Raw genomic sequence first — 13,255 nt, 5'->3', positions numbered from 1 at the left:
ATATCTAGGTGTGCATGCATGTGTATTGTGTGTGTGTGTACGCGTGTGTGTTCATTTGTATGTGCTGAACCGAGCTGAGATCCATAATTATTATTACATAAAATATAACGGACAAAGCCTACGATGTAGGTCAGCTTCCCACCCAAACAATGAAACAGCTCTCGGGCAAAGGTCACCTCGATCACGCGAAAGAGAAATGATATGATCATCAGCTGTCACCCTACAGCCTCTATTAGAGTCTGGAATGTTGAGGTTGTCGTGGACCAGCAGCTGATGTATGTCGGTCAACGAAATTGTCGCCGTCGATGTTGTGGAGCGCGCGAGTGTGGACCACGCGCGTAAGAAGATTTGACTGCCACGCGCGGGGAAAGTGTTCGAATGACAAACAAAACAAAGAAAAAAGTCCCCGTATGATGTGCACACATGCGCTCGTCAAAACCACTAACTGATCGAAAGTTTTGTGCGTAGATAACGTGTGGTTCATCTGTTATCACTCTAAGAGCATCCTACAAGAGGATGAAAGTGATGAAAGCTTCTGACGATTCCTGCTACCAACTCGTCCGCTCAGGTAAGACGTTGATTAATTAAACTTTATCTATCTCATATTCCTGCGATACCAAATCAAGTTTTAGCTGTCAAGATTGATGAAAATTGAAGATAAAATTATACTCGGAGGTAGAAATGTGAACCCGACAATGCAAACCAAACATAACTCATAGTAATGACATTAGATGTTGGATTCTTTCCGCTTGCACGGAGGTTTAATTAATATAACGAGGGAGGATCTCCACTGATGACCGCATGCACTTGGCGCACATATTAAGTCGTTTTCTTGTGCGACTTTGTCTTTGCAGTAACCTGTGTGTTATTCTGTTTCATTTTATGAACTCTTGGTTAATATTTTGTTGGTATTGTGAATGCTTGTCTCAGACACGCTGTTGGGTTCACTGTACCATGAATATTTTAAAATATTTAGTAACTTCTGTTTTATTTGTGGACGAGGTCCTCGCAGAAAACAATAAGCGACCTCATTCCCCTTTACTGTTTCCGCCAACTGCCAAAACGAAGTGCCTCCGTGTCCGACAGGTTCACATTTGTGGAGATAACTTTCAGCTCCGTCAAGCTTGCTTAACCTACAGACTGTGGCATTCTCTGGCAATTGCTTTTTAAATACCTCCCAGCTTGGCAGAACGCACCCACCTATCTTGTTCGCCCCCAACCCCGAGATTCCAGAAGGGAAACTCGAAGAAATAAGTGTAGGTTTGGGTGGACTAAGGACCGCATATTCTTTATGTAGAGAGACTGAAGGAGGTATGCAAAACGATAAGAAACAGATTGTAGTATCAGTTTGTTCTGCTCTCGAGTATCCCTGAAATTTTTATATAGGCATTGACTTTAATTGTTGAAGTTGGACCAAGGCATTGTTCTCAGAAATAGAACTAAAGCAAAGAAATAATACAGAAAGAAAGAAAAAGATACGAAATAAAGGAATATTTAACATGCAAAGACGACTAACATCAATCTTTCAAAGAAAAAAGAGGTTTGGGTGACAGGCCGTAGAGAGAACAATGTGATAAATCGTCTCAGATGTTTACACAAGTTGCTGAACGCATTCATTTTAAGTCGGTGTGCGTGTGTTCCGACAGACAGGAAAGGGAATGACTGAGAGGGTGAAATCAAGATCCTTTCAAAGGAAACACACAGGAAACTAAGACATGGGGGATAAATCAAGATCTGTTCACTGGAATGATTTAGGAACTACCCTGTAGAGCACAGGTCGTGTGATGACAAAAACAGAAATAAAGTCCTCGCCACTACTGCGAGTTATCGTAGACACGAGGTAGCAGCTGAGACACTCAATCTCTCCAGAATCATTTTAATAATCGTTCTAACCAAACAAAAAATATTAAGAAAAAATAAGAAATTTTATGTGAAATGTATTTCTGCATCAGGAATGATTTTCACCATTTCTTCGTGTACAAAGGTGACGTCATGTACAGGTTAAGCCTCGGTAAATGCGATTTCTATACAAGCTTCGTCACACTTCATTATATACTATTCTCCAGATGGAAAATCGTACATCTTTATATATATAAAACAAAAGCATATTCGTCATAAGCTGTTGTGACAGGTGTTGGAGGACAGCTAAGACGATCTGGATACAATGAGGACAAAGTTCATGCCGAGGTTGTGTGGCAATCTTCGAACAAGTCAACCTGAGTTTGTCATCGGCGACAGGTGTCACAGGCCACTGACCGGGTGGCATTGATTGCAGAATGTTTGGTAGGTAGGTAGTGCGGGGAGAGGCAGTGCAGTGCGGCGATGTTCTGCGCAGCAAAGTGATGCAGCTGCCGCTTGCTTTCGTTTTGTGTTTTTACTTACACGGGGCACCGGAAGTTAACCCCGGTGCAATTTTCAAAAGCCACACGAAAAGCCCGGACGTGGAAACAATAGGGACACAAATTTCTTTGGCAGACGGCAGTGGCAAGCCACAGCAGTGACCTACTGCCATACATACACAGCCCTGTAACTAGGTCACAGTATATAGAACCCAACAACCCAGGCAGCTTTACATAATGAAGCCCTGCACTTTAACCTATTTGCACCAGAAGTTGAGTCTCGACGATGTGCGCATGTTTCCCTTCAGGTCGTAGGCCTCGGCTAAAATAAAATGATCATGAGGTTAATTCCTGCAATCGGATTTATCAAAACAACTGTCTTTTGTGAGTCACTGCTGATCGAGCTGCACTTTAGTGGCAGTGGGTCATGATGGATGCCAGACAGCAGACGGCCAGTCAACCCTGCTGAATCACAACAAACATTCTGTTGTGTATTGTCCGACCTTTGTTGACGAGTGTGCTATGGAGATTATTCGCTGGTCGAAGGTAGAATATTGCAGAGATCGAACGACCATCTGACAAACAAAAAGCTGCGCACTTATGTCCACAAAGACGTGAATCAGCTACGTGATGTACTCTGGGAAACTGGCCTGATTGTAACTACGTGGTACTGGTGGGGAACATGGGATTGTACCTACGTAAAGTACCCGTGGGGAATATAGAGTGATTGTAGCTAGGTGGTACTTGTGGGGAACATATGATTGTAGCTGCTTGCAGTACCCGTGGGGAATATAGAGTGAGGGTAGCTACGTGGTACTGGTGGGAACATATGTGTTTGTAGCTACGTGCAGTACTCGTGGGGAATATAAAGTGATTGTAGCTACGTGCAGTACTAACGGGGAACATGACACGATTTTAGCTACGTGCAAAATTCTTCGAGAAAAGAGGTTCTCACACTTCTGCTTGTCTGTGCTCGCTAAAGTAGCTCCTTCCTGTAGCAGCCTCCTGACTCTCTCAAACATGTGCACTTACTTGTCCTTTGAGAGTTCGCTCGTACTTCTCAAGGTTCGTTTGCCCAAGCAATGTAAAATGCATGAAACGATGAGGAACACTTCCGCTTGTTGCGAGAAGCTAATTAGTGTTAGTTCTTTAGCGGCTTTGTTGCATGGTCATCCGAGCGTGGGGAAGTACATGTCTGTGTGGAACCTTAATGAACTTTGACGAGTGATTTAGTACTGTAAAGGGTTAGCCAGTCACAAGCGACTCTTTGAAGGTCTATGACGTGGCAAAGGCAGATGACTGTGAATACTTAGGGGTCACAGTCTGTGGCCCCGGCTGCCTGCCTGCATCTTTGCTTTTCCTCCTGTTGTGATGTGTTCACCACATAGTAGGACCTCTGGACGGCCTGTTTCACTGCCAAAGGACTTATCCACACAGTCTCGGTCCAGGGGTCCTTCAGTTATCGTTATACCAGTACATCGCTAAACGAGTATATCGTGAAACCTGTTTAGATATTTAAACTTAAACTCGTATTTTATTCTTCGTTTATCGTTATACCAGCACATATCATTAAATAAGTATATGGAACGTGCTTGAATCGTTTGCATTAAAAATTGTATCTTATTCTTTATCTTGTATTTTGTTTGAGGTTTTTTTTAATTTCATTTGTAAAGGACTGGTGGCACACGATCCGTGTCATCTCGCCATCAAGACTGCATGAGACAGATGCTCCCAGGCTTGAGAGGTCAATGAGTTTAGTTGTTGGGGCTCTCCTGGTGAAGATCTGTATAGTTCAGGTTCTCTTGAGAAAGACCACAGTGTGTGGAGTTGTTGGGGTCCTATTTTGGCAAAAATCTTCGTGTTGGTTTCGTTGGAGACAGAATCACTGTCCACTTGTCCTCGACGGGAATAAATGAAGGTGGGGTAGCAACCATGATGAAAAGGCTCCCAGAAAAGATAAAGGAAAATTGACGGTTTACGCCGTCAATGACAAAGGTCATATCACAACAAAACAGCCAACCACGTGCAGCATGGAGACAAAACAAAAAAACAACCAAACAAAAACAAAAATTGCCGAGAGGGGACCTGAACCTGATTTTCACTGTATTGATGACACGCCGGACCGCGCTTCCCGTGAGAAAGCTGTGGAAACACTTGGTCCTGAGGACTAGCGGTGCCGGAACCCTTGACTGCCCCTCCTTCTCCTCCAGCATACGTCACTACGTTCTCACGTGCAGCTCGGCAGGAGGTCGGAGTAATCGGCCTGAGCCATCGAAGCGGTGTGAGGTACCAGCCCCCCGCACTGGCTCCTTGTCCTCCCTCCCTTCCCATCCGAGTCTAGGAGGGATGAAACTGTCTGCACATGCTGTCATGTCTGCGTATCGGTGGCTTTCATCTCGGAGAACAAAGCTGTAGGTTCGGTTCTTTCTTGTGACGGTGTTCCACAGGTGACATAACACACCATGGTGTCAGGGTGGTGACCTCTGCTTATCTACTCACTCCTGGGGCCTGATCCATTGGTATACAATAAAATTTGCTTAAGGCTTTGACAGTAGCTGGGTTAAGATAAGAGACAATATAGGGAACAAACATGGCCTCTTTCATACAATACCAAATGTTTGTCCAGATGTTTCCACCCATGCTTACAGACTCACGAACACTCACACGCACACACGATGCACGAACAGAAAAGGGAAAGCAGTTAAAAAAATCACACATTTTTGGGGAAAGTTAATGACCTGCTAGGCTTTTGTACATGGTTTCAACTGCTTCTTGTAATGGTGCCGACATGTGATTCCTTAATGTATTTTTCAGAGAAGGCGGCTCCATGTTTCTCTTGTCTTTCCAGGGTCACTGTGAACATCCAATGATCTCTTGGTCTAAAAAAACGCTGATAGTGTCAAGAACAAGATGTCAGCATAGAAAGTGGAAAACAATGGCAGGTGTGTGTGTGTTTGGGGGGAGGACATTTATACAATTTAGCCCTAGACAGCTGGAAACTCTCTAAACTGATTGTCGGTAGGCAAACATTGATAGCATAGGGCTGGAAACAAAGAATTCTAAGCCAGGATGGTCATATATACAGGGAAGACCACACCAGATACAGGGTGTAAACTGAGGTGGTAGGTAAAAGTACATTCCTACGATGTAAACTGAGATAGTAAACAAAGGGTGAAGTGAGATTACTGGCAAACGAACGTTTGTACATGTGATAGTAAACGCACACTTACCGATTTATGCTTAGAATGTTGGTAAACATACCTTCATCGAATGCAAACGGATGTGGTTGGTAAACATATTTGTATGCAAGGTAAACCGACATACATTTATAGTGTCACCAGAAGATGGCTGGTAAAAGTACGTTTACACAGTGTAAATAAGATTTTTGGTAAAAGTATTTTTTTTCGATGTAGTCAGACATGGTAAACACATTTATAAAGTGTACTGAGATGGTTGGTGAGCGCACATTTATTTTTAGGCGGATAATCTATTCAATAATCTGCTGTCCAAGCTAACAGGTGCATGTCTCTATTGGTTCCACAAATCATTTTTCTGGGGAGAATGGGGGTGTGAAGCGACACCTTTACTGCACGTTCTTTATTCTTCCAGCATGATGTCGGTCTCTGAAGGTGTCGCCTGTCCTCACCTGTCACAGTCCTCTAACAAAGCTTTGTGCAGCAGCCACCTGGCGCAGAGATGACATCATCACAACAAACCTAACAGCTGACTTGTTCTCATCACCTGTGCGCACTTGCTAGCTTCTCGAAAACTCTGTGCACTTACATCTCTAGTGTTTTCTATACAAGCACATACATCCGAAATAGCATTTTAAAAAAACCTACTATATTTATCTTTATGAGAAAATTGTTGAAGACATGCTAACAAAACTTAAAGCTTCATTGAACACACACAAGTAGGAACTCAGTGCAAAGCGACAACAAAGTACAATGTTAGTACTGACTCCTGTTCCTACATCACGATGATGAACTGTAGAGAAAGCCATGGGAAGAAAGGGAAGTAATCTTCACAGGGAAAAGAAATCTGAGCGAGACAGAGTTGCGCCTCTTGAATAACCTTGTTCTCAAACTTGCATTTGAAAGTGTGTGACACGGGTGCAACGCACACAAACCATAAACACATAAACATAGACACACAGTGTAGACATTAATAATAAGAAAGAAAGGTGAGACTATGCGTCCAGGTATTTGAACCAGACCAAGAAATTTAACAGTCAAAAGACATTCTATCCGCTTGCGCAGATTTCAGTCTGAAGACTTCAGTGCTATAAGAGCAAACAGCTTTTTTTTTTTTCAACACAGATTATGATCATGGACTGTAGGAAGTACGACAATTCTTAATGAGAAGAGTCCGGGACAAACACAGGAAACTGGAACTAGTTGGAGGGTCGGGTGCGGGATGGTCGGGGGGTGAAGGCTGACATCAGGGGATGCATGGCGGTGACAGAAGCTGACTGAGGACAGGAGTTTAGAAGGTTTTTGTGAGCATGACTCACTCTTCTCTGATCACAGCCAACAGAACATCGACTCAACACCAGATGTGGCGGGGAGGAGTTCGCCGCGACTCTTTTGTTTACCAACAGAGGGCGCTCACTGCGCGTGGATTCTCAATACATCCAGTCTCTAGCACACTCATCGCATGCAAGCGAGGTTTGGAGGGTGGTGGTGGTGAAATACGGTAGGTGGGGTGGATGTATGTCAGGGGGAATGACCAATATAGATATGAAGTAAGCGGTAAGCCCCGAGCTGCTTGACCTGATAAAACACGAGTGACGCATCCCCTTTCCTAAAATTAGACTTATTTACCAAAACAAAGGATATATAAACCCCTCCACGAGTTGGACCACAGTAGAGTTCAGACCTCTCAGGCTGTTAACAACCATTCTGTGGGAAGACAAACCAGAAAAAAACTTGATGAAGTGATGTTTTAATATCTGTTAACAAATGTGTGAAGGAAGAAAAACGAAAGAGAAAAACTGATGCTAAAGGGTATGTAATTCAACAAACATCTTTATGTCATCCCCTCTACGCTCAGAGAATGCCTCCTGTATGCAATTCTTTCTTGATTATCTCGTTAACAAAAAGTCGTGTACTTTTAAAAGAGCTCAAGATAACGAAGCTTGAACTTTGACCTTATTGATCTTCTGTGCGAACGTTTCAGGAAAAGATGAACAAATATTAATCTTCAGTCAATGTTCTGTTTTTCAGCATGGAACTCTGCGTGGCAGAGTGGTAGTTAGTGTTAAATTTTCATATATTTATATCGACTGAAGAATTAATACATATCAACACGTTTTTTTTATTTTTTTCAGATAGAAGCCAACTGAATCAGCGCCTGGCTTTTTAGCATTACCTATTGGGCTGTGCTATCTATAACAAGTTCTTAACATTTGGAAGAAGAATAGTTTTATCCATGGATATTCGTGGTTTTATCGTCTAATAATCTGCTAATTACCCTCAGAAACTCTCAAGGAGTTGGCGGCTGCGTGAAGAAGCTTGTTGCGCAGTCATCTGCTATCAGTTCTTTATCAAATCGCAAGAAGGCAGCAAAGAGACAATAGAAATGGGCAACGGACACAGTCTTCATGCCCACAAAGTGTGTGCAGACTCCCTGAGTAGTGCAGTGTTTCCAGAGCCCAGCTGGGACAATGTCAACTCGGAGGAACTGGAGATGACAGATTTCTCAAGAGGTTCGAACCCTCATCACTCGTTTGGTGACGGTAGAAAAGACCCCACAACGACTTGTGTCCAGGACCTTCAAGACTTTGAAGACGACGAAGAATTTGAGGAGGAATTAAGCTGGCTGATGTCATCAGAAGATTATCTCGTGGCTTGTTGCTTAGCGCCTGACAGTAAGGAGGCCTGGCAGGACGGGCAGTTTCAAGAAGAGGATATGCTTGTAGATGAGGACGACGATGAAGATGAAGATTTTGATAACTTGTCCGATAAACACCGAACGCTTTTTCAGCTAAGCCAAAAGACGGGAAAGTACAGTATTGACGACAATGGGTTTCCTCCCAAACGGCGGTTTTCAACTACAGAACCCAGTTCGGGTCTAAAACAAACCTGGTGTTCACCACTTCCGAGTCGTTCTCTGGTCTGGAAGTGGATGCTTCCGGCTGGACAGACAACTACTCGACCGCAGAAAACGACAATGATCGACATGGCTTCACAATGTCCAACAGGTCAGCAGCGAGTCGGAACAGTTCAGGTCTCTTGGACAGTGGCAGAAGGTCAGGTGAGGAGAAGACCATACGCGAACTGCGCGATGTGGACTTGTTGAATCAGAACGAAATTCACGACTTGGTTCAGGATGAGATGGAACGCGCGGAGGTGGACTGGCTCTGTGAGCCGGAGTGGAACAACCAGGAGATGGAGATCTTCTGGCACCTGCTGGAGCCACACTTCAAGAAGCTGCTGCAGGTGAGGGACTGGAGACAGCTGCCGGATCCCTGTCTCCCCATCGTGTTTTTGGACCCTGGGGACAGTCATCTCCTGGACAGGTATTTAAATTCTTCTGATGGTTTGCTTCATTGCTGGCGTTTGCCTATGCGTGCACCTCTTCATTTAAAAGGCGCTTCCGCTTGTTTCTATATTTATCATTTTCTTATTTCACTTACTTCACACACAGAAGAACAGTCAATATTGCAGCTTTCGCTTAGATGAATATACAATGAAGCACGCGAACACACACACACACACACACAGAGCTGTTGACTTTTATTCAAAATTAATATTCAGCGCGTGATGGCAGATACCCCATATTTTTCGCATTAAGGTCGTCGTGTACTACAATGACAATGGTGCTATAAACAGAATCTAGTATTTTTACTTTCTTCTTGGTTAAAGTCTTTATGTGGGACGATGACAATGGTGGGATGAATTTCATCTGTCTTTCCTTTGGTCGCAGGAGCCTGTTGCACATCCAGTGGCACATTTGGAAAGGACACTACAGTCAGGCAGTCTCGGACTTCCGCTTTGTCAAAGGTCACTTTGAATGCAGCTCCAGGTCATTGTTTCTGTGCAAGGACAGGAGGGACGACATCGAAAACCTGAAACTTGTATTCCGAAAAAAGCGCCTACAAAGTAAGTATTGTTCGTCCGTGTGCGTGCGCGCGCCTCTGAAATGTGTGTTTGTGTGTGTACACGAATGTCAGTGCGTATGAAAGTGTGTGCGCGTGTGTGTTAGAGAGAATGAGAGTTCACATGAATGTACTAACTAAAAATGTTGATGGTTGGAGTGTGCATTGCTTAGGGTACATCCGTCACACAATTTCTAATAACAATTGAAATGAAAATGACGGATCTTAACATCATTTCCTGGCAAGCTGCTCTCTCTCTCTTTGTTCTTCCCTTCCCTTATCTTACATCCTACTTCCCTTTGCAAAACTCAGACGACACTCCTGAAGGAAAAGGTCAGTGCAGTTCGTAAATATTTATCAAAGCGCTGCACTGGATTCAAGACATCTCTTGTAAAATGCAATTGCTTGGCGAGCTCCAGAAACCTGGTCTAGTGGATTGCTTAGCTGTCAACGAAATTTAACTTTATTCTACATCTTTCAAAGCTATCAGCGGATATTTAATGTTTCATTGCCGATCTTTTCCTGAATCTTGTAAACATTTACACTGTTGTTGACGGAGTGTAGTGCATTATTACAGGATTAGACCAAAAAACTGTGAAAAATTTCCCACGTCTTCATGCTAAAACTTTTTCTTTATTTTTCAGATTTCGGTTATGGATGTAAGTCTACCGGAAACACTGTCAGAACAGATTGTCACAGGTCCTCAGCCGAGGAAACAGATGTTGCACATCAGAGCACAGACTGTCACAAGTCTTCAACTGAGGAGACAAAACTCTCGTTGCTGCTACATTACCTTAGTCTCTGCATGAGATGGTCATGAAAATGCAGTATATAATACAACATCTTGCACAATGATACAAAACCCGCCGCAAGATTGGACGGAAATGGACAAGAAAGAGGAAGAAACTTTCTCTATCAGGAAGCTGGAACTTGAATCGGAAAAGGATATCCGATGTGAATTGTAATTATGTGCTTGGGAAATCCTCTCATGAGGGAGGAGGATGCGGAGATATAGACAGAAACACTGTGTCTACCAGGATTGAAAATGATGTGTTTGATTGTAATTGTATTCGACAAAAATTCCGCTGTTGATACTCTGAACCTCAAAAACGGATACCTCATTTGTTGAGGTAAAGAATGTGAAACTGCGGAAAGTCTTTTAATGAAAATAATAACAATAAACAATTACTTTTGTATGATTAACTGTGTTAGAAAAACAACTACGTGTACTTTACATTCTGTACAAGCAGCGCTTATGTTAGAGAGAAGGCAGAAGAAAACATGTTTATATTTTATTATCCTGGGTGTGAAGCTGTTTTTTGATCTTCTGAGTGTGAAGCTGTTCGTACCAACGTCTTATCGCTGATGAAGGCCGCCATTCCTCTCACGAACAGCATCCTACAGAGAACAGTTCCTGGGTTGGGATTACATCCTCCTGGCGGTGTCTGGCCGCGAGATAACTCCAGTGACCGTGAAAGTGTTGGCGTCTGTCTAATCTACACTAGACATCGGCGAAGTTCCACAGGAAGGAAGAGAGGAAATGTGGAGTCACCCCACTAATAATTCAATTAACGGAGGCGTTCACAATCTTCTATTTTGTGAGCTCACGAAATGAGATCGTCTCCAATCAACAGGTCCTCAGACTGATGTGGTTGGACTTGTGCTGTGTGGATGCCGGAAGGACTTTGATGTTAACATGAAAGAAAGCATTCACGACTGGTAAATTTAGCCGAGAATAAAGCTCATCTCACCTCCGACAATATTATAGTCGTTTTGATACAGTTTACACAATATTCGGTATGAAATACGCAGTGCAATTCAATGCAAAATGACTAAAGGTCATAGGGCAATATCATTAATTGTAAATAAGTAATTGATTCTCATAATACTTCTTCTGTTCCTCTTTCGTATGCTTGCATGAAGTGCATGAACACACAGACGTACACACGAGAACACGCAAACACATAAACATGTCCGCAAACATAACGAGAACGCGTAGTCATCTTTTGATGATGAACGATGAAAGCCCAGTCGATAATATTAATTTAGTATATTTACTGCTTATGTCTATCATCCTATCATCGTCAGTGGGACCTTGCCCACTCATCTCTTCACACACTTGCATGCCCACTCACACACGCGCGAGCTAATTCTCATTCCATTTTGTATTTACATTTTGTATTTACTGTTTTTATTGTATATAATAATACTGGGTATTTGTCATGTGCAGACCAATAATGATAATGTTTGTAAATTTTGATATTTTTCTAACAGAAATAAAAGAACCAAAATTGTTTGTCTTTTCTTAAAATTATTTTATGATTTCTTGGTATGAACGAGAGAGTGGCTTGGTTCAAGGAACAAGCACCATGGCAGTACTGCCCTCAAAATGTCACGTGACCCAAGCTACAGCACAAGGACGTGATGATGCCCTCACTGTTACTAACTGTAAATGGCGGAAATCGGCCATTACACCTTTCCCCTTTGCCAAGACTGCAGTCGATGCTAACTCTGTTCAACCAGAGACGTTGAAATTCGTCAGACTTTCATTTTCTTCTATGGGCATACACAAATTTTTCTTCTCTTTTCTCTTTAAAGTATGTCTACATTTGATGACTTCAAATCCTGATTGAAATCCTTCTTTATAAGAAATATCTTTTCTATTAAAGAATATGGTTACATCCACTCTTTAATTGTTCATCCTTGCACTTTTGTTTCATGGTGTTGTCTGTCTGCTGACTCTTATGTTTATCGTGTGGGTGGCTGTGAGTTCGTCTGTAGTCTTTGGTGTGAAGAGCACTGAGATCGTATCTACTCGGAAAAGTGCCATTGAATGGAATGAATGAGTTGCGGGGATGATTGGTTCTGCAGACAGACATCCAGTACCTATCCAGACCGCAAGAGTGAAAATTCACATGCCAACACATGATCACAAATAGTAAGAGTGAGAACTCACAGGCCAACACATGATGAGAAATAGAATGAAAACTCACATCCCAACATATGATCAGAAACAGAGAGGACGTGGGATGCCTTCCTGATGACATAAAGCTGCCAAGTCCCTCTGCCTGAGTCCGGTGATCTTGGAACAGATAATTACGAGGAAGATAAGACTATTCCTCTTGATATTCCATTTAATCTTTTTATCAAAGATAAAACCTAGGCATTTATAAAAACCGACTATCTCGATGGCTTCATCATGGATAGATAGGACTGATGACTGCCTCAAGCTTGTTCATCCGGAAGTCGAAGACCATTTCCTGAGCCTTAGTATGTCCACATAGGCACCACATCTACACTCCGGCAACACAGATCGTATGTTCTCATAGAATATCAGACAGAATAATGGACTGATTGCATAATAAACTAATACTAGTGATTTCTTTTCCATTCCAGAAAGCTTGAAAAGTTTACCAGACATATGGACAAGTGGAGTTACTTCATTTGAAAATTAAAAGAAGAAAAAAGTAAGAGAAAGAAAACAATAAAGAATCTCTCTAAAAGTTGTGGAAACAAAACAATAAAGAAGACACTGTAAAAGCTGTGGAAACAATAGCAGGATCCATAATGCACTTGGGTCAGTCGATAGTAGTAAAGAAGTCAAGCAGCGGCACGTGCGTCATGACGTGTGGATGTCAGCAGGTGAGAATAAGAATCAATTGTTTTCCGAGATTTTACGAGGAGCTGCAGGTGTCCCGCTTTCATTTTCATCATGACGAGGCTAGCCGATATCCGTTGGAAAGAACATTTCGAGAGAGACTGAACCTTGTGGTTAGTATGTTTACCTCCGAGCGCCTTCCACGTGTCGTGGCCGAGA

At 42.7% G+C, this 13,255-nt stretch overlaps 2 protein-coding genes across 3 annotated transcripts in view; one reads left to right on the top strand and one right to left on the bottom strand.

The window, feature by feature from the left end:
- Positions 1–13,255, bottom strand: part of LOC112555612 (glycerophosphodiester phosphodiesterase domain-containing protein 5-like) — a 42,649-nt gene that overhangs the window by 27,276 nt on the left and 2,118 nt on the right.
- On the top strand, positions 7,192–11,722 carry LOC112555105. Of its 2 annotated transcripts, none has more exons than XM_025223315.1 (4): positions 7,192–7,345; positions 7,669–8,859; positions 9,267–9,442; positions 10,083–11,722. In XM_025223315.1, the coding sequence occupies exons 2-4, from the start codon at positions 8,531–8,533 to the stop codon at positions 10,256–10,258; spliced, it is 681 nt and encodes a 226-aa protein (XP_025079100.1). In that variant the 5' UTR covers positions 7,192–7,345; positions 7,669–8,530; the 3' UTR covers positions 10,259–11,722. The 2 variants fall into 2 exon arrangements, 1 of the variants encoding a protein (XP_025079100.1); XR_003097409.1 differs by having other exon boundaries at positions 7,195–7,345; positions 7,673–8,859.

The sequence above is a fragment of the Pomacea canaliculata genome, linkage group LG14 (assembly GCF_003073045.1).
Source record: "Pomacea canaliculata isolate SZHN2017 linkage group LG14, ASM307304v1, whole genome shotgun sequence".
NCBI lineage: Eukaryota > Metazoa > Mollusca > Gastropoda > Architaenioglossa > Ampullariidae > Pomacea > Pomacea canaliculata.
Note: the sequence above shows the minus strand (reverse complement) of the source record. Positions and strands in the feature narration are given on the sequence as shown.